At 32.4% G+C, this 27,037-nt stretch overlaps 1 protein-coding gene across 1 annotated transcript in view; it reads left to right on the top strand.

The window, feature by feature from the left end:
• Positions 1–27,037, top strand: part of EPHA6 (EPH receptor A6) — an 841,299-nt gene that overhangs the window by 693,548 nt on the left and 120,714 nt on the right. Inside the window, 1 exon segment of the mRNA XM_011356398.2 lies at positions 12,231–12,292. Within this exon segment, the coding sequence (XP_011354700.1) occupies positions 12,231–12,292 (62 nt within the window).

Here is a 27,037-nt window from a genome sequence, read left to right as displayed (position 1 = left end):
GGTAGGAAGCAGTTCCTTCCTTGACCTATACCATGGCAATGTAAACAGTTAGCCGAAGGTCGATGTCCACTGGGCACCAATTAATTTTCTTTCTACCAATTGACTGTATGTCACAGTACTTGAAGGTCTCAGAAGACATTTGCTGTGTCCTTCAAAGAATCACAAAACCTGTTCTAATGATAGTGGTAAATTTAGTTCTCAGTTATTTATCTTAACCAAATTTAAATAAATACATGACAATGTTGTATATAAAACAGTGTCTTTGCATGCACATCACACTCTGCTATCAAGGAGTGATATTTTTATAGCACTACTCATTTTTACACTAACTGCCTGAAATCGGTATTTATGTAACAGTTGTCAGTTGTTTACATTGTTTACAGTTGGCCCTCCACATCCAAGGGTTTTGCATCCATGGATTCAAATAACTGCAAACTGAAAATATTTTTAAAAAAGCAATCCCAGAAAGTTTCAAAAAGCAAAATTTGAATTTGCCACACACCAACTACTACATTGAATTCATGAAAATGAAGTGATGTATAGACATACCCTGCGATAGCCTATATGCGAATATAGGTTATATGCAAATACAATCTATTTAATTTAAGGGTCTTGATTGAGCATCATTGAATTTGGGTATCCTTGGGAGACCTGGAATCGATCCTGTATAGACACTGAGGGATGACTGTATATGACCTTTCTCATTTCTAGAAAGGTTATAGTAAAGTCTTATTATTCTTAGTTTTAAATAGAGAAAAACGGCAAGAAGTAATTGGCCGAAAGTTGAATCGCAAGTTTATATATATATTTAATGTGATGTCTTTCATGTAGTAGTCACCGAATGACGTAAGAAAATCACAGGAGAGAAGAATAGAGGAGAGAGAAGGTGGAAAGAGGGAAGGAGAGAGGAGAGAAGAGTAGATGTGGAAAACAGAGGAAAAATTAGAATGATATGACAAAAATTATATATTTTTTAAATTAAAGTCTTGTACACTGTATTGCTCCCCATTAAAATCAAATTCTACTCCTTGAAAATAATAAATGTGCCTATTCTAAATTTGTTATCAGGTATATACATTAAAATGATAATAAGCTTGCTCTTTTTGCTCCACCTAATTATTTTTTTAAATTTAATTCTGTAGTCAAACAGTACTTGAATGCGGGATCGAACATTTTTATATGCCATAGAATATTGATTACACATAGAGTCCTAGACTGATGGCTTACCTTATGATAGACTACACCTCTACCAAAATCCTTTATATGTTTAAGAGTTTCACATGCTTACCATACACAAATGAAAGCAAAGTAATAAAGTTATTAAGAAAAACAATTATGCAATGATAATGATAGAGTAATATATGGAAGTTTCACTGACTCAGTTTTCTATGTCACTTCACAATAACTATCCGACATCATATGGTATTTTAAATTTACCTAAGATTCAAACATTACAATGTGTCTTAAAAACTAAACTTATTTATAGAATATAAAGGAATACTTATTATCTGATAATTACTTAGAAAATAATATCCTAGGTGAATGAATATCAACTGTAACTGAAAAATCAAAAATGGGGGGTGGTGAAGGTAAATAAGAGATTCAAACTTCCAATTATAAAACAAATGAGTCATGGGGATGTGGTTTACAGCATAGAGAATATAATCAATAATATTGTGATAGCACTGTTCAGTATCAATCGTTGCTGGGCTTATCACTTCTTTAGGTATATAAATGTTGAATAACTATAGTGTACACCTGAAACTAACACAATATTGTATGTTAGCTATATTTTAATAAAAGTGTTTTTTTAAATCAAAATTTTCCAGAAAAAAAAAATAGGTTGAATATGATTGGATAAACGAAATTCTAGCTTACATTTTTCTTTGTTTTCTGTCACTTGAAAGAGACTGGGAAATAATATTTTTCACTAATGAAGTAACTCAAATATATGTATAGACTGGATTCTAGACCAAACTGAAACTTATGCCTTAAACTAACAAGTTTTGTCAATTACAAGTGAAGTCTATGAAAGAGGAATCAATTAAAACAGGCAGCATGTGGGGTTTAGAAATAGATAAATTCTGAAAAAAAAAACAATCAATGTGGACAATCTCCTTAATACTTACTTTGTGATTAATCTTGGAAGCTCTCTAGTTATCAAAAGAATGTTCTTCTGAAACCATCCCAGTTTGTCTGCCTTCTTTAAATACAGTACACATATATGTAACACCTCTTTGACATTTTTACCTGAGCTACTTTTTGTTGCATGACATGTGTTAGGTTCAAAGTAAATGACAAAGATGGAGTGAATGGTTGTTTTTACTTTATTGTTTTGACAATACCAAGAGAATCCTCTACTTATTCTGAATCAAATAACAGGAGAAATATGAACACATAGGGATTCAAACACCAGATTTGCAAATGCTAAGTATATAGTTAATAATAATGTTTAGTATTATATATTTTTTTACCCTTCAGAAAGAGATTTAAGTGAGGCTTAAACTCAAATAACCAGACCTTTTCATATCCTCATTACTGTCCCTGACTAGCAATGTTAGGAAACGAATTTACAGTTTTCTAGATGCCAGTCACAGATCCATCTGGACCATTTCTATAGCAGAGGGCTTACAGTGCTGAGATAATAATAAAATGCCTTCAAAGTCCATTAACAATGATTATTAATATTTTCCTTTTTCATAGTTCATGTGTAATTTAGGGCCAATCCTGAATGCATTATTATCCGGTCAAATATTTTTTTCAGAAGGCATATAATTTAGATGTTAGAAATAAGCCAAGAATGACAAATAAGGTTGGAACTGCTAAGAATCTAGGATCTAGTGACTATGTTAAGTTTTGATGCGTATGGAGGACTACAAAAAAAGCAGTAATGCCAATATATAAGACTAAGTTGCAGACTTTGAAAGAATGTATGATGAATTAAGGAAAATTGTCATGAAATCAGTATGCTAAGGGAAATCAACAGTGAAAGAGTATATACCTTTTAAATACAATCAAACTGCAGTACAGAAAAATCAAAGTAAACCATTTTATTTCTTTATATGTTTAGACATTCTTATAAAAGTAACTTTTAGGTTCACAATTTGACATTTCAAAATTAATCACTTTGACAAGACAATTTCTGTTGGCTATAGCTCTTCTGAGGATGATTCTTACTATATTTTTGTAGTATTTGTGACAATTTACCTATTTTAGCTTTAATAAAATATTATAAAAATATAAAAAGATAAGAGATGGTGTTTTATTTTTAAAAGATCTTCAGGGGAAAAACCTTTAATTGAAAGGTATATATTTTATATATTTCTACAGTTGAGAATGTTGCCAATTCCTGAATGAGGTATGTGTGAGTGTTTGCATGTACCTACTTAAACCAAATGCTAATTATAAAAGAAATAGAAAAAACTGGATTAAATTAGCAAAATAAAATTTTGAATAAATGATTCAAAATGTAAACTATAGTGAAAAGAAAATCCTTCATCTAAGTCCTGGTTTCTTTATTCCTTGCCATTTGTGTGATTTCCAGCCTGAAGTCCATAAATGAAGAATCTCAGGTTCTTAAGAACTCAATGTTCTATATATAAAGTTATATTTAACTGACATAAGTGAGTATCATCATCTTTATATAAGACTGACAGTGCATTAAAAAGAAAAAAAGAGAGAGAGCTGCAGGATGCATTTGATATCATGGTCTTGAACATTTAAAAGAAAATTTCTATTTTTTTTTTTTTACTTCCAGAAAGACATGAAAAATCTTAAAAGAGTCTTTGATTAAACTCCTGATTTTTTACTAGTTCTTTTTTCCTTCTCTATTTTCAGGTTCTTTAAATAGTTTTAGCCTCTGACCTTAGCTATGGCTTCTTACTAGCATAAACTTTTCTTTCATCTTAGTATCGTTTGACTATGTTTGAATCTTAAAAATCTGGAATATATATATATGACTGTTTAAATACTCAGTTGAGAGCATATCTCTCCCCATCCAGAGATCTTGCTTTATTATTACAAATTGTGCTATCTATTTGGTCCTATTTAAAGAAACTATCAACACTTTCAAAAGATTGATCCAAGAATTTTTTTTTTCTCACAAAGAAAAATTCTGAAAAAACTTTACACAGCTTGCTAAATTAGCTGAGTCTCCACACGGGAATCAGTGTTTAATCTGTGTTGGTTGGGATTACTGTGTCAAAGTTTCCACTTTAATTGGGAACATGACAAGAAACTGAGCTGCTCAAATGCCTCTTCCTCTCCACAAAATCACCTTGATTCCCACAGAGCAGCATGCATCCCCTCATGAGCTGCTGGGCCACTTAAGAACATAAGGAAAGCGAGGATAGACCAGCCCTGTTATAAAACATGTCTCATCTTAGCATCCATTCTTTCACCTTGTAGAACAAAATACAGTGGAAGTTGCCCTGTTGGACAATGTTGACTTTTCATAGTTCTATTCATAGAGGCATTACAGAAAGTGTATTTAGCAAAATTGAATTTAAAAATTAAATCTTTTACAAGAGTTGCAGAAAAGATTAAAAAATAACTAACTTTTCCCGGTAGGAAAAAAAGGAAAGTAGTTGGTAGTTTAATTTATATCATACGTTTGATTTATTTAACAAATGTTTTCTTCATTAGAATTAAAATCTCACCATAAATAACCTATATAGTTAATATACATTAAATGTATCCTGTCTAGATGCTTTTTTATTTTAAAATTTTCTGTTGATTTTATTTTGATTAGTGAAAGATACAAAAGCTGAATGTCTGACCAGTTCTGTAACCATAAGACACTTTTGAAGCCAGAAGTAAAGCACAGCATTTAAAATACTTCTGGAAAATATGATACATTTACTTTCTCCCAAAAGGTTCAGGACTCTTTCCAAAAACATTCAGGATGTTTTCCCCCAATGTCTTCAGAGGTTTTGCAAAAACACATTACATCGCTATTCCTAAATGTTATGTATTCCTTTTACAAATGAAATTTCAACTGATAAAGCTCTGTTCTTTTAATCCCTATGTGAAAGTATTAGATAATTTAAAATAAATTGATTTCTAAAGGAATATTAAAATCATTATCATATACTGATGTTGAGAGATAGGGAAAGTAAAATCTAAAGGTTTTTTCAGAAAGTTTCCTCAGCACATATTTTCTGTTCATGTAGAATATTATAAGGTTTTATGGGGCTTTAAAATCCTGGAAATTCTCAAAAACAAAACATATTTAGGAGCAACACAGCGCCCAGTCCATAACACCTTAGAAACACATCTAAGATGAGGCATTGAGATTTAGGGTAATATGTTATGTTCTCTAGATTACTGATGGAGACCCAAGTATTCTTTTAGGGTATAACAAGATGCTCAAGCATTCTGACTCTGGAGCCAGATCACCTGGCTTCAAGCCCTAGCTCTGCCAATTACTCATCGTGTGTCTGGACAAGTTGCATAAACTCGGTGAGTTGGTAATCTTATTCTGTTAAGTGAGCTAGTAATTATACTCACCACAGGGGTTAATGTGAGGACTAAATGAATTGACATATGTAAAGCCCCTAGAATGGTGCTAGTACATTGAAGAACTTATTTTTTAAGGTCAGTTATTGTTACATATGGACTGATTTAGATATAGTATCTATTTTTAGATTATCTACACAAAAGATTTTCACAGAAAGAAACTAAAAACAAAGAAAGTATAAAATTATTTATTTGACGTGCAGCTTCATTCGGTTTTGAACTTAGACGTTACATAGTTTTTCAAGTCATGAGAATTCTCCGATATGTTTTGTTTGTTGCGACCTAAGAGTAAACTATCAATTATTATATAATCAATTATTTCTTTCATAATTGGAAAGCAAAATGTCATAAATCAGATAATTTCAAAGCATGTGTTTTTAGGTTGATTATTGTCATTATATTACTTTTATAAATATGGATATAATACAAAATCAAGAAAGCCATTCTTAAAATTTTATGTTACTAAAATTTTGCAATATGGTTGCAAAATGTCTTATAGTGAGAACATATTTTAACATCAGGTGTCTTTGATACTAATTTTCTTTGTCAACAAGACAATTAAGAAGAAATCTTTTTGCCCATATGGTAATTTTCTGTAGAAAGAAGGACAATACTGAATATTACTGTAGTTATTAAATGCAGGTGGTATGCCACTGCTCTCTGGAACTGGCAGGAAAATTATGTTTTTTTTTTTCTTTAGACTCTCACTTTTTACTTACTCTAAAACAATTCTAGATTAAGAAATATTAGTGCTTTCATAAATGCAAATCACTCCTCCTAATTTCTGCTCAGCTGTTTTATCACCAAATAAAATAATTTCATTCTTCAGCATTTCTCCAACGACATTTGGGTCACCTCTAAATTTAAAAAAGCAAAATAAAGAAATTAAGAGAACCAAATCAACATAATTATTATATAGATTTAGGGATTTTGAATAGCTCTAAGGTTAAAATCAAGTCTAGATTGACTATAAGAACTGTTGTTATAGGTACAAATCTATTGAGTACAGAAGATACAATATAGCTTATTAGGTAGAAATAAGAATTTACTTCCTACAGAAGCCATTCCTAAAAGACATATTATAAACAGTAATATGTCTTTTACAGAAAATGCCTATTTGATTATTTTACTCTAGGAGAAACCATCTTGTTCATTAAAGCAACCTCAAATCTATTGATTTGGGGTATATAGAATTTAAAATGACCCTTAAGACCAGCCAAAAAGCTCTTCACTTTTAGTAATGAACCTCCTTAACTCTGAAAGCCACTTTTTAGCTTAGAATTCAACATCTAGTCAGTAAAGTAAGATATAATACTACATTTATCCATTCGTTCTTTAAGCTGCTATTGGGCGATTTAATATTTAGTATCAGATACTATTCTCTATATTTTAAACATATTATCTCATTTAATCTCACATCTCAGGCAATGGAGGAGGTGTTAATTCACCTCCCATTATTATATAATAAATAATATGCAGCTATTCAAATGAGGAGACTGAGGCAGTGGGACGATAAGTGAGTTATGAAAGCTCCCACGCCTAGAGTGAAAAACGTCTTCAATATCCTGCTATCTGACTCTAATCTCACAACTTTTAACTGTGCTGTGCTGAAATAGACCAGGAATAAAGTAACTAACCATCTCAATTTGCCTGGGATGTGAGAATTTCAGTACTAAAACTGGGAATTTACTGTATCATATAGAGCATGTAACTAGCAGTCATTTTCACTTTGCCATAGGATAAAAAGGCATTTTCTTTAAGAAGTGCAAAATGATAGTTATGAAATAGTCAAGGGGATGTAAAGTACAGCATAGGGAATATAGTCAATAATATTGTAATAACTATGTATAGTTCCAGGTGTGTATTAGACTAATCGGGGAAGGGGAGAATCACTTCATAAATTATATAAATGCCTAACCACTATGCTGTACACCTGAAACTATTATAAAATAATATTCAATGTCAACTTTGGTTGAAAATAATTTTTAAAAAGAATTTTCATGTCAATACCATTCTACAGTAAAATATGAAAATGATTCATTTTTCATAAAACTATTTTTTTGCTATGGAGTAAATATAATAAGAGGGAAGCAGATACTTATGTGCAAAAGTGAAAGAAAGTAAATATTCAGCAACATTTTTGAGTGCCAGCTATTGGCAGACACTGTACTAATTATGTTTTCTCATCTAACCTTTGAAAAATCATATGTAATATATAATATTATCTTCATTTTATAGATGCAAAAATAGAAAGCTAAAATAACTTGCCTAATATCATGCAGCTAGTAAGTATCAGAGCTGAAATTTGAATTCTGCTTTTTCTTCAAAGCATATATTTTACAATACAAACAGTAATTCTGCTTTTTCTTCAAAACCATGTATTTTACAAAAAAAGAGTTACTGAAATAATAGAATGATTTTCATTCTGTTATTGCAGTACCTGTTCTTGGTATAGAATTATACTTAGAGAACACCTTTACATGTGTGTTTCTTCTGGCATATATAATTATATAAGAAATATAATTGAGTACCTACTTGGTACCTAGCTTTGTGCTCGATAGTGAACTTACAGAGAAGAATTAAGCACCAAGTCCTGACCTCAAGGGCATTTTAGAGTGGGAGGCAGACACCTACCTAGTTAATATCAACATCATACCATAAGTGTTCTAAATTTTTTTTTCATTAAGATGTAAAAGGAGGAGAATGTAAACAATCTAGTCTTCTTAAAAAAGAAAGTGATTCATGAGAACAATGAAGGTGGCATTTAAGCTGCTCTGATTTAGAATATGGTTTTACCAAGTAGAGATATTCAGAAGTCAGTCCTTTCAAAAGAAAGAGGAAGGTACAAGTAAAGTCATACTTAGAGAATTATGAGTTGCCTAAAGAATTTGAAAAACAGGAGTTAGAGAAGTAGAGAGAGGTAAAAGATGACGCTGAAAACAAAGGTAAAGGAGAGATTGGGAAGGAACTTAATTGGCAAACAATTTAGACTTTAATCTCCCAGGGTTTGTCCTGAATTACAACTGGGGAGAAATAATAAAGACAATCTGTCAATCCAAGTTATTATTGTAAATTTTCTTACCTAGTAGACAAAATATAAATATGATATAATGTTAAGTAAACTAGAATTGATTTAAATCTGTAATAGAGTTTTGGGATTGTTGAGTTTTGTTTCAATTTTTGATATTACTGACTGCACATTAGAAATTGCCAAGCTGATACAAAATACTGTGTCTAGACAAACTCATTACTTATATGAAAATGTTAAATCTCTATAATCCCCTTCTTTCACAAATCATTGCTGAGGCAAATAAGAGAAAATAATTCACAGCAAAATGTTTCCCCCAAGATTTAAAGAATGCCTTTCTTTTGTTTTCTTTAACAGTACAAGAAAAGTATAGTCTTATCATGATATGGTTTCTTAATACCAACTATATTAAATCATCTTAAGTATTGGGAAGCTGCAAATTGAAAAAGATTAATTAGTCAATAGATCATAAAAGTTTTAATTAAAGAAAACAACTGTTCTCTAAAACAGAATGAAAACGACATGGAATTTTGTGATTCATTGTGTTGCAAATATAAGTGAGTGATTTCTTATAGGATCTCGATTCTAATGCAGTTTAAAATATCTATAACCATTTTGGGGCCATTTATGAAGAAAAGCCAAAGGAATTCATTTTTGTGTGACAAATATTTTCAAAGATCTCTTAAATCACACTGAAGACTTCTAAAAAAAAGATCTGTGGATTTTGAGACTTGACTGACTTTCAAGAATCCTAGAATTCCTCCATTGACTTCCATACAATGCAACTACTAAATTAATCTGTGACATGAGGCGTAAGTGGCTAAAAGGAAATAGGTGAAATATTTTGAAAATGTGAAAGGAGAACTAATCATCTCCAAATATATTTTCCAAGAGCAATAATGCAATACATAATTTTACATATTTAAAAATAAGACAGAAAAAGCACTGTTACTGGTAGACTTTTCTCCCCAGCCGCATATTTGAAGGATACTACCCTAACTTTCTTAATTTCTTATAGAGTTATCTATATTCTTTATTATAAAATAATAAAGAAAATCATATATATATGATGACCATGAACTGTAAAGTTGCTTATAATCTTCACAGTGTAACTTCTTTGTAGAAAACCACTAGAAAACAAATTACAGGTTAGATGCCAGCAGTATTCTAAAAAAAAAATTCTTAGTTTAATAACAGTTGTTCTTAATCGATGCTACTGGACAAAATACAAAAGATGCAGAGCTCGGGTGTGAAACTTTTAATTTACAAGAAACTGAGAGATTCTTCATTTGACTCTTTATTATCTTTAATGAGAACATAAATCTTGCCACTGATGAATTTTAAGATAGCATAAAGTAGCTCCCAAGAGTTACAGATAGAACTAATTTCAAAGTACTGTATATTAATGTAGATCAAAATCTTGCTGAAATACTTCAGATTTACTTTCTTAGGAATTATGAAATCATTGAGAAAAATCAATTTGTTTCTATGAAGTACCTATTCTGCTTAGCTGTATAAGAGTTGGCCTTGAGAAACCTAGTGTATAGGAATACAAAGCATCTGTGGGTTGATAATAAAGAAAAACAACCTAATACGAAACCACAAACAACATTTCATAATGCAGACAAAGATGTGATGGGAATGCAAATATAGGAAATATCACTGTGAGAAACTTTCAAGGAGCAGGTGCAGTGTATAAATTCTGGGGATCCGTGAGGTATGATTAGGGAGAAAAGCAAGACGAGAGATAATTCTAGCACGGGAATACCAACAGGAAAGGCAGAGGGAGACAAGAATGACAAGTATAGGCGATAACGACAGCTGATGGAGCAGGAGATGATAAGGCTAGTTAGGAGAATTGGGGGTTGACTAATTGTCTTCAGCTTTGATCTAGAGATAATAATAGTATATATCAATACAAGTGAAGTGCTTGCTAGCTGTTTTTATTCTTATAAGACTGACATTCTCAGGGAGAGGATAAATTTTTTTAATATATTTTTAAAAAATTAAATATATTTCTCTAGCGACAATGGTCAAGATAAGTTGAAAAGTTATGACTATGGGCAGAAGAACTCAGGCAGTAATCTTAGTAACCTTTCCCCCATAGCATCATTCCCCCTTAGCATCCATAATCCATTATACTTCAGACTGAAATATTAGTCTCAGAATTTTTATATTTAAGTATAAAAATGGCCTTTTATTTTTCCCTACCTTGCTAACCAACTGTTTGCATCAGTCTGTCTCCAAGCTCTTTGAAACCAATGGCCAAATAAAAGATTTCATAACAAACTTTCAGATTTAAAACCCAATCTTCTAGATCACTGTCTACAAAATAGTGCTGACAGTTCATTTGACCTTGATATTTTCTGATAAAGTTCTTTATCTGTATTTGGGTGAAATTAATGACTTTGAGGAACATTATAGAAATCTAACACAATGGAGATCTTATTAAGGTGCTAATTCTATGCATGATAAATTAGGAACTTGATTACCACATTTAACCTTTAGCACAACTTTCTTTAAAATATGGATTCAAATGTAAAATCTAGCATTTGCAGACATTGTACTAATTTGTTACCATCACCTTTTCTAACACATAGGCTTTGAGTTCATAAAAGGGACATGAGTTTGAATATGAATTATAATCTAATATTTCCAGCATTGGTACACATAATTTCTTTCCAGATCTTTGTACTCATGAGGAAAAATTCTGTGTACAGTGTAGATTGAATTGCTCAAAATTCCAATGAGAAGCAAGAAATATAGAAGTAAAAAGTAAATATGTCATACATGTTTATTTCAGGTAAATAACATTTTTCTTTCATCTGAAATGAGTTTATCTTTTAAACTTTGGAAATTGGGCAGAACAAATAGATTCTCTTTTTTTTGAAACAAATCAAAGTTATGTCAAATATTCTACCTAATAGAGGTGTTAGGAACTATAACAATTTCAAATAGATATGATCAAAAAGAAATAAATGATGTTTAGTTTTTCATTTTAGCTTCTGCACTAGACTATGAAATCAGTTACTTATTTTTCATATACAGCCATCATTGTTCTGTTGATCTAATCTATATCCAATAAAGAGATGATCAAGAATTATTATAAATCCCATCAACTTTGTAGTATACATCAATCTACTGACATTTTTTCTACTTAAAAGCCCTTAAAAGCAGACTATGACCAAAGGTTTATAATTTCTTAAAGAGAATTTATGAATTTCTCTTCTCTGCTTCGCCTTGGGAATATTTTGGAAATGCTCAGTTTAATATAATTTAACCCTAATTACTGTACTATTATAGGAGAAGATAACCACAACTGCCAAATCAGCTATAGGAACTGCTTAAACCCTGACTTTAGCTTATTGATTATCTTTTAAGGAAAAGCTCAGGACAAAAAGAACATAAACAAGTGATTGCAGGCCTCTAGAAAAGGAAGTGTTTAATCACCTTGTAATTCTTATTGTAAATCATGTTTTTTTTATTAACTCAAAAGTAATATTGCTATAAAGAAATGGAGAGATGCATATGTATAATATGAGTGCTTTAATAGAAGCATGTTGGAAAATGAAACTCCTGTTAATACAATACAAGTAATTTAGCTGCCACAGCTGGAAATCTCTAACTGCAGCGCATATTTCTGTAATTGCTCTGATCCCTGTGTGTTCCCTTGCTCTTTTTGCAGGCCGACCAGTAATGATTGTGGTGGAATATATGGAGAATGGATCCCTAGACTCCTTTTTGCGGGTGAGGTGTTTTGTTTTGTTTTTTATGACATTTAAATAAGCCATTCTGAGTTCTAGATTTAAATCAGTTATCATAAATTATTTTTTGCATAATGTTATTCATAGATTTTTCAATGAAGAATAGCATTTTCTCTAGGGTACATTATTCTGATACTGTGATATATTGGTGTTACTAGTGGGGAGTATATACACATAATGATATAACTAATCCCTCCTATAAATTCACTTGCCATTTTAATATATATATATATATATATATTTTAAGAAATTTATTCTTAACAGTATGGTGTATGCAAAAATCATTTGGTTACATACAGGTATACCTTACAGATAGTATGGACTCGGTTCCAGATCATCACAATAAAGCAAATATCGCAATAAAGTGAATCATAATTTTTCTGGTTTCTCAATGCATTCAAAAATTATGCTTACACTATATTGTAGTCTATTAAGTGTACAATAGCATTATTTCTCCAAAAACAATGTGCATACCTTAATTAAAAAAATACTTTATTGACAAAAATGCTAACCATCGTCTGACCTTGTAGCAAGTAATAATCTTTTTGCTGGTAGAGGGTCTTGCCTCACTGTTGATGGCTGCTGACTAATAAGAGTGGTGGTTTCTGAAGGCTGGGGAGATTGTGGCAGTTTCTTAAAATAAGACAACAAAGATTCCCACATCAATTGACTCTTTTTTTCATGAATGACTTATCTATAGCATGCTCTTTGATAGCATTTACCTACAGTTGGACTTCTTTCAAAATTGGAGTCAATTGTCTCAAACCTTGCCACTGCTTTATCAACTAAGTGTATGTAATACTGTAAATCCTTTGTTGTCATTTCAACAATATTTATAGACTCTTCACCAGGAGTAGATTCCATCTCAAGAAATCACTTTCTTTGCTCATCTAGAAGATGCAGTTCTTCATTTGTTGAAGTTTCATAATGAGATTGCAATAATTTGATCACATCTTCAGACTCCATTTCCATTCTAGTTCCTTTGCTATTTCCACCACTTCTGCAGTTACTCCCTCTACTGAATTCTTGAACCCCTCAAATCATCTAAGAAGGTTAGCATCAATTTTTCCCTAACTTCTGTTAATGTTGCTATTTTGACTACTTCCCATGTATCATGAGTGTTCTTACTGGCATCTAGAATGGTGAATCCTTTCCAGAAGGTTTTTGATTGACTTTTCCCAGATATATCAGAGTAATTACTATCTATGACAGCTACAGCCTTATGAAATATATTTCTTAAATAATACTTACAAGTCAAAATGACTCCTTGATCCATGGGCTGCAGAATGGATGTCATGTTAGCAGGCATGAAAATTATTCTCGCAGTACATCCCTATCAGAGGTCTTGGGTGACCAGGTACATTGTCAATGAGCAGTAATATTTTTAAAGGAACCTTTTTTCTGAGGAGCAGGTCTCGACAATAGGTCTAAAATATTCAGTAAACCATGTTGTAAACAGATGTGCTGTCACTCAGGCTTGTTCCATTTATAGAGCACAGGCAGAGCAGAATTAGCACAATTCTTAAGAGTCCTAGAAATTTTGGAATGGTAAATGAGCATTGGCTTCACCAGCTGTATTAGCCCCTACCAAGAGTCAACTTGTCCTTTGATGCTATGAAGCCAGACATTGACTTCTCCACTCTAGCTATGAAAGTCCTAGATGGCATCTTCTTCCAAAAGAAGGCTGTTTCATCTACACTGATAATCTGTCGTTCAGTGTGGTCACATTCATTATTCATCTTAGCTAGATCATCTAGATAACTTGCTAAAGCATCTACATCAGTACTTGCTGCCTCACGTTGCACTTTTATGTTATGTTATGGAGATGGAAACGGATTCTTTCCTTAAACTTCATAAACCAACATCTGCTAGTTTTAAACTTTTCTTCTACAGCTTCCTTAGCTCTCTCAGCCTTCATAGAACTGAAGAGAATTAGGGCCTTGCTCTGGATTAGGCTTTGGTTTAAGGAAATGTGGCTGGTTTGATCTTCTATCTAGACTAATAAAACTTTCCATATCAGCAATAAGTCTGTTTTATTTTCTTATTATTTATGTGTTCACCACAATAGCGCTTTTAGTGTCCTTCAAAAACTTCCTTTGCATTCACAACTTGGCTAACTGGTGCAAGAAGCCTAGCTTTTGGCCCATCTCCATTTTGAAATGGCTTCCTCACTATGCTTAATTATTTCTAGCTTTTGATTTAAAGTAAAAGATGTATGACTCTTCCTTTAACTTGAACACTTAGAGGCCACTGTAGGGCTATTCATTGGCCTAATTTCAATATTATGTCAAAAGGAGTAGGGAAGCTGAAGGAAAAGGAGAGAGATGGGGAACAGCTGGTCAATAGAGCAGTCAGAACATACACAACTTTTATCAATTAAGTTCACTCCTTGTGACACCTCAAAACAATTACAATAGTAACATCAAAGACCACTAATCACAGATCACCATAATAAATATGTAAAAATGAAAATGTTTGAAATATTGTGATAATTACCAAATGTGACACAAAGACATGAAGTGGCAAATGCTGTTGAAAACTGGTTCTGATAGACCTGCTCATTGAAGGGTTACCACAAACCTTCAATTTATAAAAGGTAGTATCTGTGAGGTGCACTAAAGTGAAGCACAATAAGACAAGGTATACCCTGTAGCAGTACAGAGTAACAGAGCTGACTAGGCACCATGAAGTTATATTTCTAAATGTATGTATATCTTTAACATTTAAAAAGCCATTATATGCAATGAGAGACATTCATTAAAAGTAAAAAAAAAAAAAAACAAAACAGAAATATAAAAACGTAATCACTAGAGTAAATATTTTATCCCCAGCATAGAGAGAGAGAGAGAGACATAGCCATTTTTGTAATAAACTGACTGGACTTTTGCTATTTGTAATGTGTTATATTAATTTTTTTCTTCATTTTCATGAGAATAGTCTCAAGTATTGTTTCTTCACTTCATTTTTTGCTCTATATTATTTGGACAAGTTCTGTGTGTATCTTATCTTTCTCTCTTAATCTCATTTTCAATTTATTTTTGATTCCATGTCTTCTTTTTTTAACTGTTCTCGATATTAACAGTGATGACACATTTACACTGTGACTGGACTCGTCCAGATTCAATGCCAGAAGCTGAATTCAGCAAAATCGTCATTATTATAAAGCAATACTCCTCACACAATGTAAAATGAAATTCATTGTTTGGGGACATGTACTATTTATTTTTTTCTATAGTCATTCTCAGAATATCATTTTATGACTTGTATTCATTTCTCCTGTAAATGTGCCAAATTATTTTAGAATAATTTATCAGGACCACCTATGGTACTTGAAATGCAGATATACTTATGTCCTTCTATTATATTTATTCAAAAATTCATTTTCATCAGATATATATTATTATCTAATGATGCTTGTGATAGGTTTTATTTTTGTATCAACCATATCCTAGAGTGGAATATAATGGCAAATAATGCAGCACATACTCAAATCTAAATTGCTGCTGAAAATTGGATCAAATAACTGCCACAAGCAAATTAGGAGAGAAATGTTAGCTTCAGATATACTTTTTATCCTGCCGAATCATGAATTAATTAAAATGTATTATAAAGAAAACATAATATGTTATAAATAAAATGTTTACTTATAAACATCCTACGGCACATTTATAAGTGGTATATTACATAATTTAAAATTTGAAAACTAATATTTTTCAACTTTCATGCACCATGTAGGTAAGACACCATAAAATCTGGGAAAGAATCTGAAAATTATATAATTGTACTAACCAATGTTACCCCAATAAACTTAATTTTTAAAAAATCTGGGAAAGAATAAGTGTTCAATAGATGGTGGCTACCATTACCACTACTATGAGAATTTTAACATATATTTTCTTAGTTCATCTTGGCTCTGCCACTTACCAGCTACGTGACCTTGTGACTTGGGCAAGGGACTAACTTCTCCGTGCCTCCGTTTACTCATCCATAAAATAGGAATATTAACAGTGTCTACCTCATACAAGTGTTATAAGGGTTTTATTGAGTTGATTATTGTAAAGCTTATAGAATAATGACCGACACATTGTAAATGGTAGAGTGAGGAATCAAACTCAAGTTTCTGACTCAAAAGCCATGTTCTCATACACTATAAATTCTATCTTTTTGGTAAATTACTTATTACTTATTAGTCTACTTTCATCTCCCCATGTGGTCATGTGTCCCCTCTGCACATAGAATTTCTATCAAAATGAAAATGGGGGAAAAATAGGGCCAAATGCTCTCTTTGTACCCTTCCTTAATATTCTTACCCTTCTTTATAATCATATCTCTTTTATCTCAGACCCTCAAAGTGCTTTATAAACTTTACGTCAAAGTGCTTTATAAACTTTACGTCAAAGTGCTTTATAAACTTTAAACAGAAATAAAATATATAAATATATGTGGCTCACAAATTCTCAAAGGTGAAGTCATTTTTCAAACTACTGCTGTAGAATTTGATAGTCACAGCTTCTGTGAGCACAGAAAAAGAAAGTGGCTAAGTGTATTGCGTAGCAGAGAAGCCATCCATGACTCATTAACAGCATTTTGTGCTTGTTAGAGGCAGAAAAGATTTCTCTTTGATCTCCCACACTATTTGAAAATTAGTTCAATTTACTGTTTTATATGAAGGAGTGGTAGCAAAACTAAATACAAGATTATAATCTAGTGCCAGTGGTAGTGGCTGGATGGCTATGATATTAAACCAGATTCATAAATCTTCTCCTATTTGGGATCCTTATGGACATTCCCCCACATATATATTTTAGGGGCGGTGTAGATAACTGCATCTGTTTGTGAGTAAGCGTGTGTGTCTGTGTGTGTAGAAGGGGGTTTAGGTGGGTATGTCACTATGCATGATCGTCTAATTTTAAAATAAAATGCATTCTGACTTAACAAGTGGAGCATGAGTCTGGCTTCCTGGAAAATATGCCTTCAATGATGTGCATATTTTCCTAACTTTTCCAAGGAAATACACTAGTGCAAATTAAGTGTAATCTTGGCCATCATTCCTATAAGGTCTTTGTTCAACTATACATATGGATTTAATAAACACTTTTCTTGACACTTACCTGACAATCTCTTGTCTCTAAATTTTTTGACCTTCATTTTTATACTCTAATATTAACAAACAATCCAAATGAAAAGAGTTATAAAACATTTTGAAACTTTTAGATTTCACATGTCAACTAAAAAAAATTATTCTGTTATTTTATAACATTTGTTGGATGTAGATTTGCTTATCTTATCATAAAATACAGTTACGTAAAAATATAATATCACTGTTTTCAATTCAAGATGGTATATTATGTTCATGCTGCAGGCTCCTACTCCCATCTTGAATTCTTCAACATGAGAAAAAAGATATACAGACATTATTTACAAAACACAATCTCATGAGCAAGCAAGCAAGGAGTGTCATCCATAAATAACAATATAAAGGGGAAGAAATTAATAAAGATAAACACAAACGATCAGACTAAGTAAGGAAATCATAGCCCAAAATATGCTCAGGAAAGGATTCCTGGGAGTAAAAAGAATGTGTGGAAGGTGGCGCTACCAACTGAAATGAAGATACAGAGGAGGATGGGCTGGTTGTTGGGAGAGATGACGAGTTTAATTTGTGTTATGTTACTTTTGGAATGCCTATGGAACATACAGTGACAATGTCCAGACAACAATAAAAATATAAATCCTTATTATTAAATAGACAGAAATTTGGGGAGCAGGTTGTTTAACTGTCAGGAGCTTGAAATTGGCCATGATGGGAATATTTACACCACATGAATTGGCAAATGCTACAAATCCGGGACAGTTTGCTGACACACTAGATTGATATTAAAGATTTCTAAAGTGAGGCAATCTTAGGGATGATAATTTCCAGGTGTAGACCTAGGCATCTCAGTGGCTAAAGTAAAAATGAAGATGATCTGTAATTAATGTAGACAACATTTATGGGGCTCTTTATGAGTCACGCATTATTCCATTCCCACACATTAACTCACCTGGTGGTTACAATGACATTTGGAGGTAGATGTTGCTATTAACCTCATTTTGCCAATGAGGAAACTGAGGCAAAGCAAGTTAGGTAAATTCCCAATGTCAGCTAAAATTTTTTTTTTTTTTTTTTTTTTTTTTTTTTTTTTGCACAAATATGTGTTTATAGACTGTAATAGACCAAGCATTGTTCTGGAGCTAGAAATAGAGAAGTGAACAAAACAGAAATAAAAACTAAGGGGACTTTGTGTTTTCTATGGATAACATGGAAAGCTATTGCAGGGTTTGTAGTAAAGGCACAACATAATCTATTTTTTAAAGGATTACTCTGGTTGCTTTATTGAAAAGAGACTATAGTCAGGTAGAGATGGTGCAGGAAAATTAGGAGGCTTTTGCAATAACTCAGGTAAGACGACAGTGGTTTAGATGAAGACAGTTGCAGCTGGCTTAAAGGAAAATGGTAGATTCTGGGTTGTATTTTGAAAGTAGAGCCAATAGGATTTGCTGGTGGATTGGATAAAGTATATAAGCAAAAGAGAAGATTCAAGGACAAATGTCATCCACAAAAAAGGTCAATAATAAGCAATAACTACTTCCTACAGTTATTATGAATATTATAGTATTAAATGGCTAATAGACCTAAAACTCCTAAAATAGTGTCTGGTGTGTATGAAGAAGTCCATAATGTTATCTATTATTATTATAATAATAAATTTCAGAGGATGTCACTAAGAGTTTTTAAATCATTTTCGTTACTTCTTGATCTGTTTTTTCTAGTAGCTAAAAATAGCTTTAATTTTTCACCATTTAAAAAAATCTATATATATACCTCACGAGCATGAGCATTTAAATAATACATATAAGTTCATATCAGCATTTCAAAAGGAATGTAAGTCATTCAAAGAGTTGTCCTGAACAAATGTAATGCAAATATTAATTTAAAAAATTAAAGGAATCTTTTAAATATTTATGTACTCAAATTATAAATCTAATAAACATGGCATTTTACCTTATGCTAGTTATATATTAATAATGAGAGCTGTATTTTATTAGCATACTCTTCTTGTAAATTGTGTTGTATGGAGTTATATTTGTGCTGCAGTATGAGAGCAAAATTAATCTACATTACATTCATTTTATATTCAATGGTGGAAAAAAAGTAAAGTTGCATTTATCCACCAATACCTGTCTTTAAACTATAAAAGTTATAGTTGAATTACATCCTCTTAATTACATTTTTTCAGAAAAATAGTATATGTGAAACTTCACGTAGATGAACGTTATTATTTATCAAGCTTGTGCCAGCTTAATGCCAAATACTGTTCTAAAAATAATGTGACAGCACATTTAAATATATGAAAGATTGGTGTGTTTAGAACCCAGTGAAGGGTTGGCTGAACTTTTTATTTTTGAATTAGAAGTTAGAGCACAACTTCTAACTTCCAACAGCCCGAATTTATTTCTTTAAACATTTTAGTACTGCAAATATGTTATGTCATTTGTAGTACCTGGTACCATGAAATTGTGTTTTATAATTTTTCTTATTAATTCTCCTTTTACATCAGGACTTTACATTGATTTTTTTTAATTAGTGTATAATTTGTAATTATAGTGGTATATACAGAAATTACATGCATTTTTCTTAACTCTTCTATAGTTAATCTTATATCATCCCATTTTGGACCATACAGGAGATTTGAGATTTACAGAACTAAATATTAGACTCAGAACTCATGGTTCTCAACCATGTCTGCAATCAGAATCACTATCCTAGAGAGATTATACAAAATATATATTCAGACCTATGCAGGTTTACTTTGCACAAACTTCCCCAAGAAATTCTGATGCACTCTAATGATGCTTCAATCAAGACCTTGGCTCTCTGTGACACCCTGCCCCAGACGGCCCCAGATGTCAAACAAAATGTTTATGTTTTCTTGGCATTATTTAAGTGCCGCACATCGTAGCTAGTATACATTACCTTCATACAAATCTAAGCAAAAAAAAAAAAAAAAAAAATCAAATTCAGTAGTAAGCTTTTTACGTTAAGCTGTATTATATTCAGATTCACTTTAAGCTCTTAAAATGTAATTCTGAAATCCAACTGTCAACTTTCACAAATCCATATCTACTTTTCTTCTTAGATTTTTTTTTAAGTATAATAGAAATGACATTTTTAGTTTCCTTATGATTGAAATTTCTGGTTCCATTCTTGGTGGCCTCTCCCTTCTATCACTAAAAAATATAACTCTGCCAAGTTTAAGTCCAAACCACAATAACTACAAAAGAAAAATCCTTGGAGGATTTAGTAAATATTCTACAGAAAATTATAATAAGATTTGCAACTGGGGAGGCCACAAGAACTAAGACTTCAGTAAAAAGGAGACATTGATTCTTATTTGTTCAGTGGTTATTTTAAAACGAGAATGATTTGGTCTTTTCAAATCTATAAATAACCTTAGCCATTTCTTTTTCAAATTCAGGAGCATTTTTAAAAGTCATAGCATGGTCACCTTTCTGATTTAGAAACATAGAAAAACTGAATTTTAACTTTAAACTTAAGTTATGGAAGTAATCCTCCAAAGACTGTTGTCTGCAAAGCCACTTATAAATCAATTGTTGAGAACTCGGAATGCATTTTTCCATAAATATTTCTTTTTAAAGACATTGCTTAAGTCCCTGAGCAGATACATAAAAACCTATTTAACACAGACTACAGCTAAAGGATGTAACTTCCAATACAGAAGGGAGCTAGAAGTTTCCTTTAAAAAAAAAAAAAAAAAAGAGTGTGTTTTCCTTCCCTGTACATGACTTTCTTGGGCAAAATTTTTTAAAGGCCATTTTTTTATGGCATCCACTCCCTTCATGTTCTCTTGTGGCACACCCTCTCTCCACCTTCTCTTATTCCTAGCCTAGGCCCTTTCCACCTCATAAAGTTACCTGTGACATGGACCCTTATTACCCCATCCTTATCTAAGCTTCCACTCTTTCATGCCATAGATCTTAGCTGGATATAAAGTTAGACTAATTCATATTAGTATGTGATTCACAAATACTATTTTAATTTCTTTATGTGAATTTTGCATCTTTTACATGAATTTGTAAGCCCAAATAGAATTTACTTTATTTTATTCTGACAATAACACTTAATCTGAGATTTACTTTCTTGACAAATTTGTACAATACAGTATTGTTGAAAATAGGTACAATGTTGTGCAGCAGATCTCTGGAACTTATTCATCTTGCTTATCTGAAACCTAATGCCCATTGATTAGTAACTCCCTATATTCCTCTCCCCCCAGCCTTTGACACGGTGGCACAAATAGAATTTTAATAATGGAATTTCAAGTAACAAAATAGAAAGAAGTAGAAACAAGCAGACAGTGTGAGTGAGGATACTTTTGGACTAAAGAACAATTAGGAACACAGGGTTAGCTCCTCTCTGTCATAGCTCTTCATAGATTCTCATCTTTTGCCTCACAAATTTATTACATTTCTAACAACATCTAGTTTTCTCAGAAAGACCTCTAGCAACACAAAAGTAGGGGAACAAGAGGCTTATAAAGTGTTTACTGTTTATATACCTTGATCTTTTGCAAACCGCTTAGTAAGGTACATTTTCTGCATAGCCATTTTATAGCTCAAGTCAGCATTTTGCAAGTAGCCATTTTATAGCTCAAGTCAGCATTTTGGAAGTAACCAGTCTTCAGATAACCATTCTATTTTTGTCATTCTTTTTTGAAAGGCATTTCTTATAATTTGTGGTTAGATAACCAAAATAGTCTTTTGACATACATATGAACCAAATTTTCATCTTTCATTTTAGAGCATAAACTGTCATTATCCAAAAATGTTCATTACACCAGATTATGAGGAATCTTTGGAAAATGATTTATTTATTATTGGTAGCCAAGACACCACATAGTGAATTGGATTCTCTGAAAATGTTTGTTAAATAACGATGTGCAATTTTTATGAATGCTACTCTAGAATAGCAGCTTATCATCTACTAGGTATAATACTGTTTATCACTCATATTTAACATTCTCAGGACACTGAATCACTATAACTATTTACTTCCTACAAAGAAGTACTGTACATTTTTCAACAAGAAAGTTGAAGATACTGATTTATATTGTGGTCCACCAACCTTTGATAGTTTGTACAGCTATTATGTTGATGGACTCAACATTACTACTATTCTCCGGTGATGACCTAGAAAGAAATATAGCAGAAATCTGTATAACATATTACCCGCCTTTTTCTCACTCTGAAGCAAAAATATAAGAATTGGTGGTCATGATTAGAGCAAAACCAAAGTCTTGCCCTCAGAAGTAAAGACAGTTGCAAGTGTAGTCAATACTTCTCATTTACTCATGATTTTCACAGAGAATCTCTTATAGTAAATATAACTTTCCATGAAAAATGCTTTAAGAATATCTCACTACTGACTAAATGCTTGAAGTACTTCACTCCATTAAGAGAAAAATAAATAAATTCAGTTCAGTTCAATCAGTGAATATCTGTCAAATATCTATTGTGTGCCAGGCATGATGTTAGGCCCTGAGATGAACACGACAGGTATGCTCATTGCCCTAAATAAGATTTTGTTCAAACCAGTGGGAGGGACAGACAGATACACACATGGTTTTAGCCAACGTTCATATAGACAGGATGCTTCAAGAACAATAAAGAAAGAAACTTGATACAACTTTATTTCTCCACTGTCCTGACCTGTTTTCCCCTCCATCCAATCTGCTGTCTCTAAAATAGATCTCAAACCTGATTTAAGCCTCCTATTTCTCTCGCCTGTGTTAACTCTAATAACTTCCAAATTGATCTCTCTGTTTCCATTCTCCATACACAAGTCAGAGTATATCACTTCCTAATTAAAATTCTTCTCTAACTTTTCATTACTTCTAGAATAAAGTTCAAACCCTTCACCTTGGCTTACAAGACAGTACCTGATTTTACCTCTGCCTACCTCTTCGGTCTCCCTTTCCCTCTCTCACTCAACAAGTGCAAGCCTCATTGGCTTTCATTTCTTAAGCATGTCAAATTCAATCCTGATTTAAGTCATTTGTACATGCTGGAAACTATTCACAGGCTTCACATATCATTCTTCACACACATTTTATTTATTTTATAGTTTCTCATCTTAAAGTATCTCATTTATTTTTTTACCTGTTTATTTTCTGTCTCTCTGCCTCCAATTAAATGTAAGTACACCTGGAGCAGACACCTTTCTCTTTTGCTTCCCACTCTGATTCCAGCAATTAGAGGAAATAACTGGCTCATAGTAGATGTTCAATGAGTATTGTTTGAAAAAATTAAGTTGGCGATTCAGCAAGTACCTCCTAGAACAGATGATACTTATCATGAAACTCAGTTGACAGAAGATTAGAAGAACATTTCCTGGAAGAGGGAACTGAATAAGCAAAGCACATTAGATATGAAATAACATGTTATAGGAATGAAGTAAACACACACAAAAAAATTGAATTAGAGTAAGGTTATGACAAGAGATAGAAGCAAGGAACATAACTTTGTACCGAATCACAAATGAGTGGCAGGAGTGATATTTGTGTTTCATAAAATATATTTGTTAAACATATTTATTATATTGAATTTTTTTTAATGTTGTTAGGCAATAATGTGATGACTTCAGCACAGCATGGCTCTCAGACTCTACATTTATCCTAAGCACAGGCTCAGTATCTGAGGTCAACCTAAGATGCTGAGAAGTTTAAAGGGCCCGTCGGGCACAACTCACATAGAAGGGCCTTGACAGCCACCACCAGGAGCTTGCATTACTGTGGAGACAATGTGGCATGCCAGTGACAGCTCAGATCTGGTGGATGCTCTGCTCTGGGGTCTGAGAGAGGGTCTGGTGCAGGTCTGCAGCTTTAGAAGTAGCAGACATTATTACATATAGCTTTCAGAAAACACCTTCCCATCAGGCTAACCCTTTCTGTCACTTAAAGGTTAAGCTCCAGATTTCTCAGCAGTCAGGCTGAGATAGCAAAGAAAAAGAAGAATGAAGACAAGCTACTAAGCTACTGAGATGCAGTGTGTAAATATGCCACATTCTCTCTCTTTCATTTGAATCTGCCTTCCTGGGAAAATAACCATATGTCATAAAAAAATTCATAGTTTCTTTTTGATTAATATCTGGTAGGAAACCCAAAGATATTAAATCTCAGTGCTCTCACATTTTTCTCCTCCCCTCATAAACAATTCAATTCAATTTGAATTAATATTTATCAAGTGCTGACACAAGCCATAGCAGAATAGTGGATGCTGTGATAGAACTGCTACATAAAAGGGAGAAAATCCATACCCGAACTTAAAAAAAAAGAAAATGGTCTTTTTTATACAAGAATATAGGAATAACATAGCGATAGCAACTGGTGCTCTACAAGATAGTATCAAAGCTTATTTAATTCAGTCACCGTTTATTAACCACTTACAATATTCAAGAAAACCAATATGTCCTAAACCACACTTGAGAAGGCTATGTTGACAAGGACTAGAAAAAGAAATATAGATTTTGTTTGAAGGAGAGAGTTGCATCATTTGTAGAGAAATAGATTTGTGCCATACCTCATGTATGAATAAATGGGGCTATTTCTCTCAACCAGACATAGATAAATAAATCCTTATTTGCTAGTTTATCTGGAATGTTCTTGTTTGTTTGTTTTTGGTTTCATAGTCTCAGAGCTTTTTTATACCTTGCCTTATTCAGCAAAATTATGCTGCCCAAACTAGCCTAGACTGGGTCATTATGGCAAAGTTCAGGTCAACTCTTTTTCAGACAACTCCATTTAATAAGAATACAGACTCTGGATGACATGGCCTGCATTCAAATCCTGAATTTATCATTTACTATGTTATTAAATCTCTTTGTCCTTCACTTTGACCACCTATAAGATAGAGAGAATAACTGCACTTAAATCACGGAGTTCTTGAAAAGATTAAATAAGATAATACTTGTAAAGAGCTTATAATTGTGACTGGCTTATAGTATTTAAAGAATGTTAACATTTTTTCCCCAAGAAAAATGTGGCAATAATTGAGATATGAATTTCCAAAAAATATATAGAACTATTTTTGGAACTTCTCTTTCGTCAAGCCCACATTTTATAGATAGCAGATAGGTAAATGATAGATGATAGACAGATGATAGAAGGTAGATAGATAGATAGATAGATAGATAGATAGATAGATAGATAGATAGATAGATAGATATAGATAGATAGGTAGATTATCACAGATTGGGCTTACTGGGAAGCAGATTCTTAAAAGGAGATTTGCGTGAAGGAACTTTCTTGTAGACAACTCTCAGAATCAACTCCTTTACTCCTATAGATTCTGGAATTTTGGAAGCTGATAGTTCTTAGCTGAGGCCCTCTGGGAAATCCCCTTCATGAGAGAAATCCATCTCACCCAAGGCCATGAAACTTTTACAGGAGTAGTCTACATCTAGTAGACTACTAGCCTCTTTTTTCCAATTTGGATCAACTCTGAAGAGTTTTCCCAAAACCAGAACATTTCATGGAATATACCAAGGCCATTACTGTGAATGCACTGCACTTTAACTTCTGCTGCTGCCCAATCTTGCTTTCTTCTCTCCCTCACAGATATTAATTATGAAAGTGTATAATCAAGGATCAACATTAACAAAATTAATGAGTTTTACTGCTTCACCAAGTACATTCTTATACAAAACTATTCTATTTTGTTTGTTCATGTGGCAGAAAAGAATATGAGAATATTAGTACAGTTTGATTTGGTGCTACAACCATGATTGTGTTAAGGCTTCTGCAATTTTACCCAGCAGAATTTTATACCATTAGTGCAAATGTCAACATAGTATAAAAGAGCAGGTGTGTGACCTCATGGATCCCTGAAAAGATCGTGGCCATTTGAATGAGAAATAAATATACTACATTGTATAGTCCCATGAAAAACAGAGAGAAAGAGATATATATTCTTTTCAAACACCGAAATCTCATTTTTAAATGATGCCCATACTGTTATTAGAACCATAATTTCTATGTTGCTGATAATGTATATAATTCAAGTCTTTTCAAATATTGGTAATAAGAATAGTTAAAATAATTTTAAAATAACTTGTATGAAATGGAAGAGGAAGCACTACTTCCAAACCTGTTTTACAAGACCAGCATTACCCTGATAACAAAGCCAAGCAAGAACAATCCAAGAAAGAAACAACTACAAGCCAATATCCCAGATGAAAATAGATGCAAAAATTCTCAACAAAATATTAGCAAATAAAATTTAACAGTACATTAAAAGTATCATACGACATGATCAAATAGAAGTTATTCCAGGGATGCAAGGATGATTCGACATCCACGAATCAATTAATGTGATATACTACATTAACAAAATGAAGGAAAAAAAATAATATGATCATCTCAATGGATGCAGATAAAGCATTTGACAAAATTCAACATCCACTTATGATAAAAAAAATCTTCTCAACATAGTAAAAGCCATATATGACAAGCCCACAGCTAACATCATATTCAACAGTGACAAGCTGAAAGCTTTTTCTCTACAATTAGGGACAAGACAAAGATGCCCACTCTCATCACTTTTACTCAACATAATATTGGAAGTCTAAGCTAGAGCAATTAGGCAAGAAAAAGAGTTTAAAAGGTATCCT

The sequence above is a fragment of the Pteropus vampyrus genome, unplaced genomic scaffold (genome assembly GCF_000151845.1).
Source record: "Pteropus vampyrus isolate Shadow unplaced genomic scaffold, Pvam_2.0 Scaffold26, whole genome shotgun sequence".
NCBI classification, from domain to species: domain Eukaryota; kingdom Metazoa; phylum Chordata; class Mammalia; order Chiroptera; family Pteropodidae; genus Pteropus; species Pteropus vampyrus.
The sequence above is the reverse complement of the archived record's forward strand: the minus strand, read 5'-3'. Positions and strand labels throughout refer to the sequence as shown.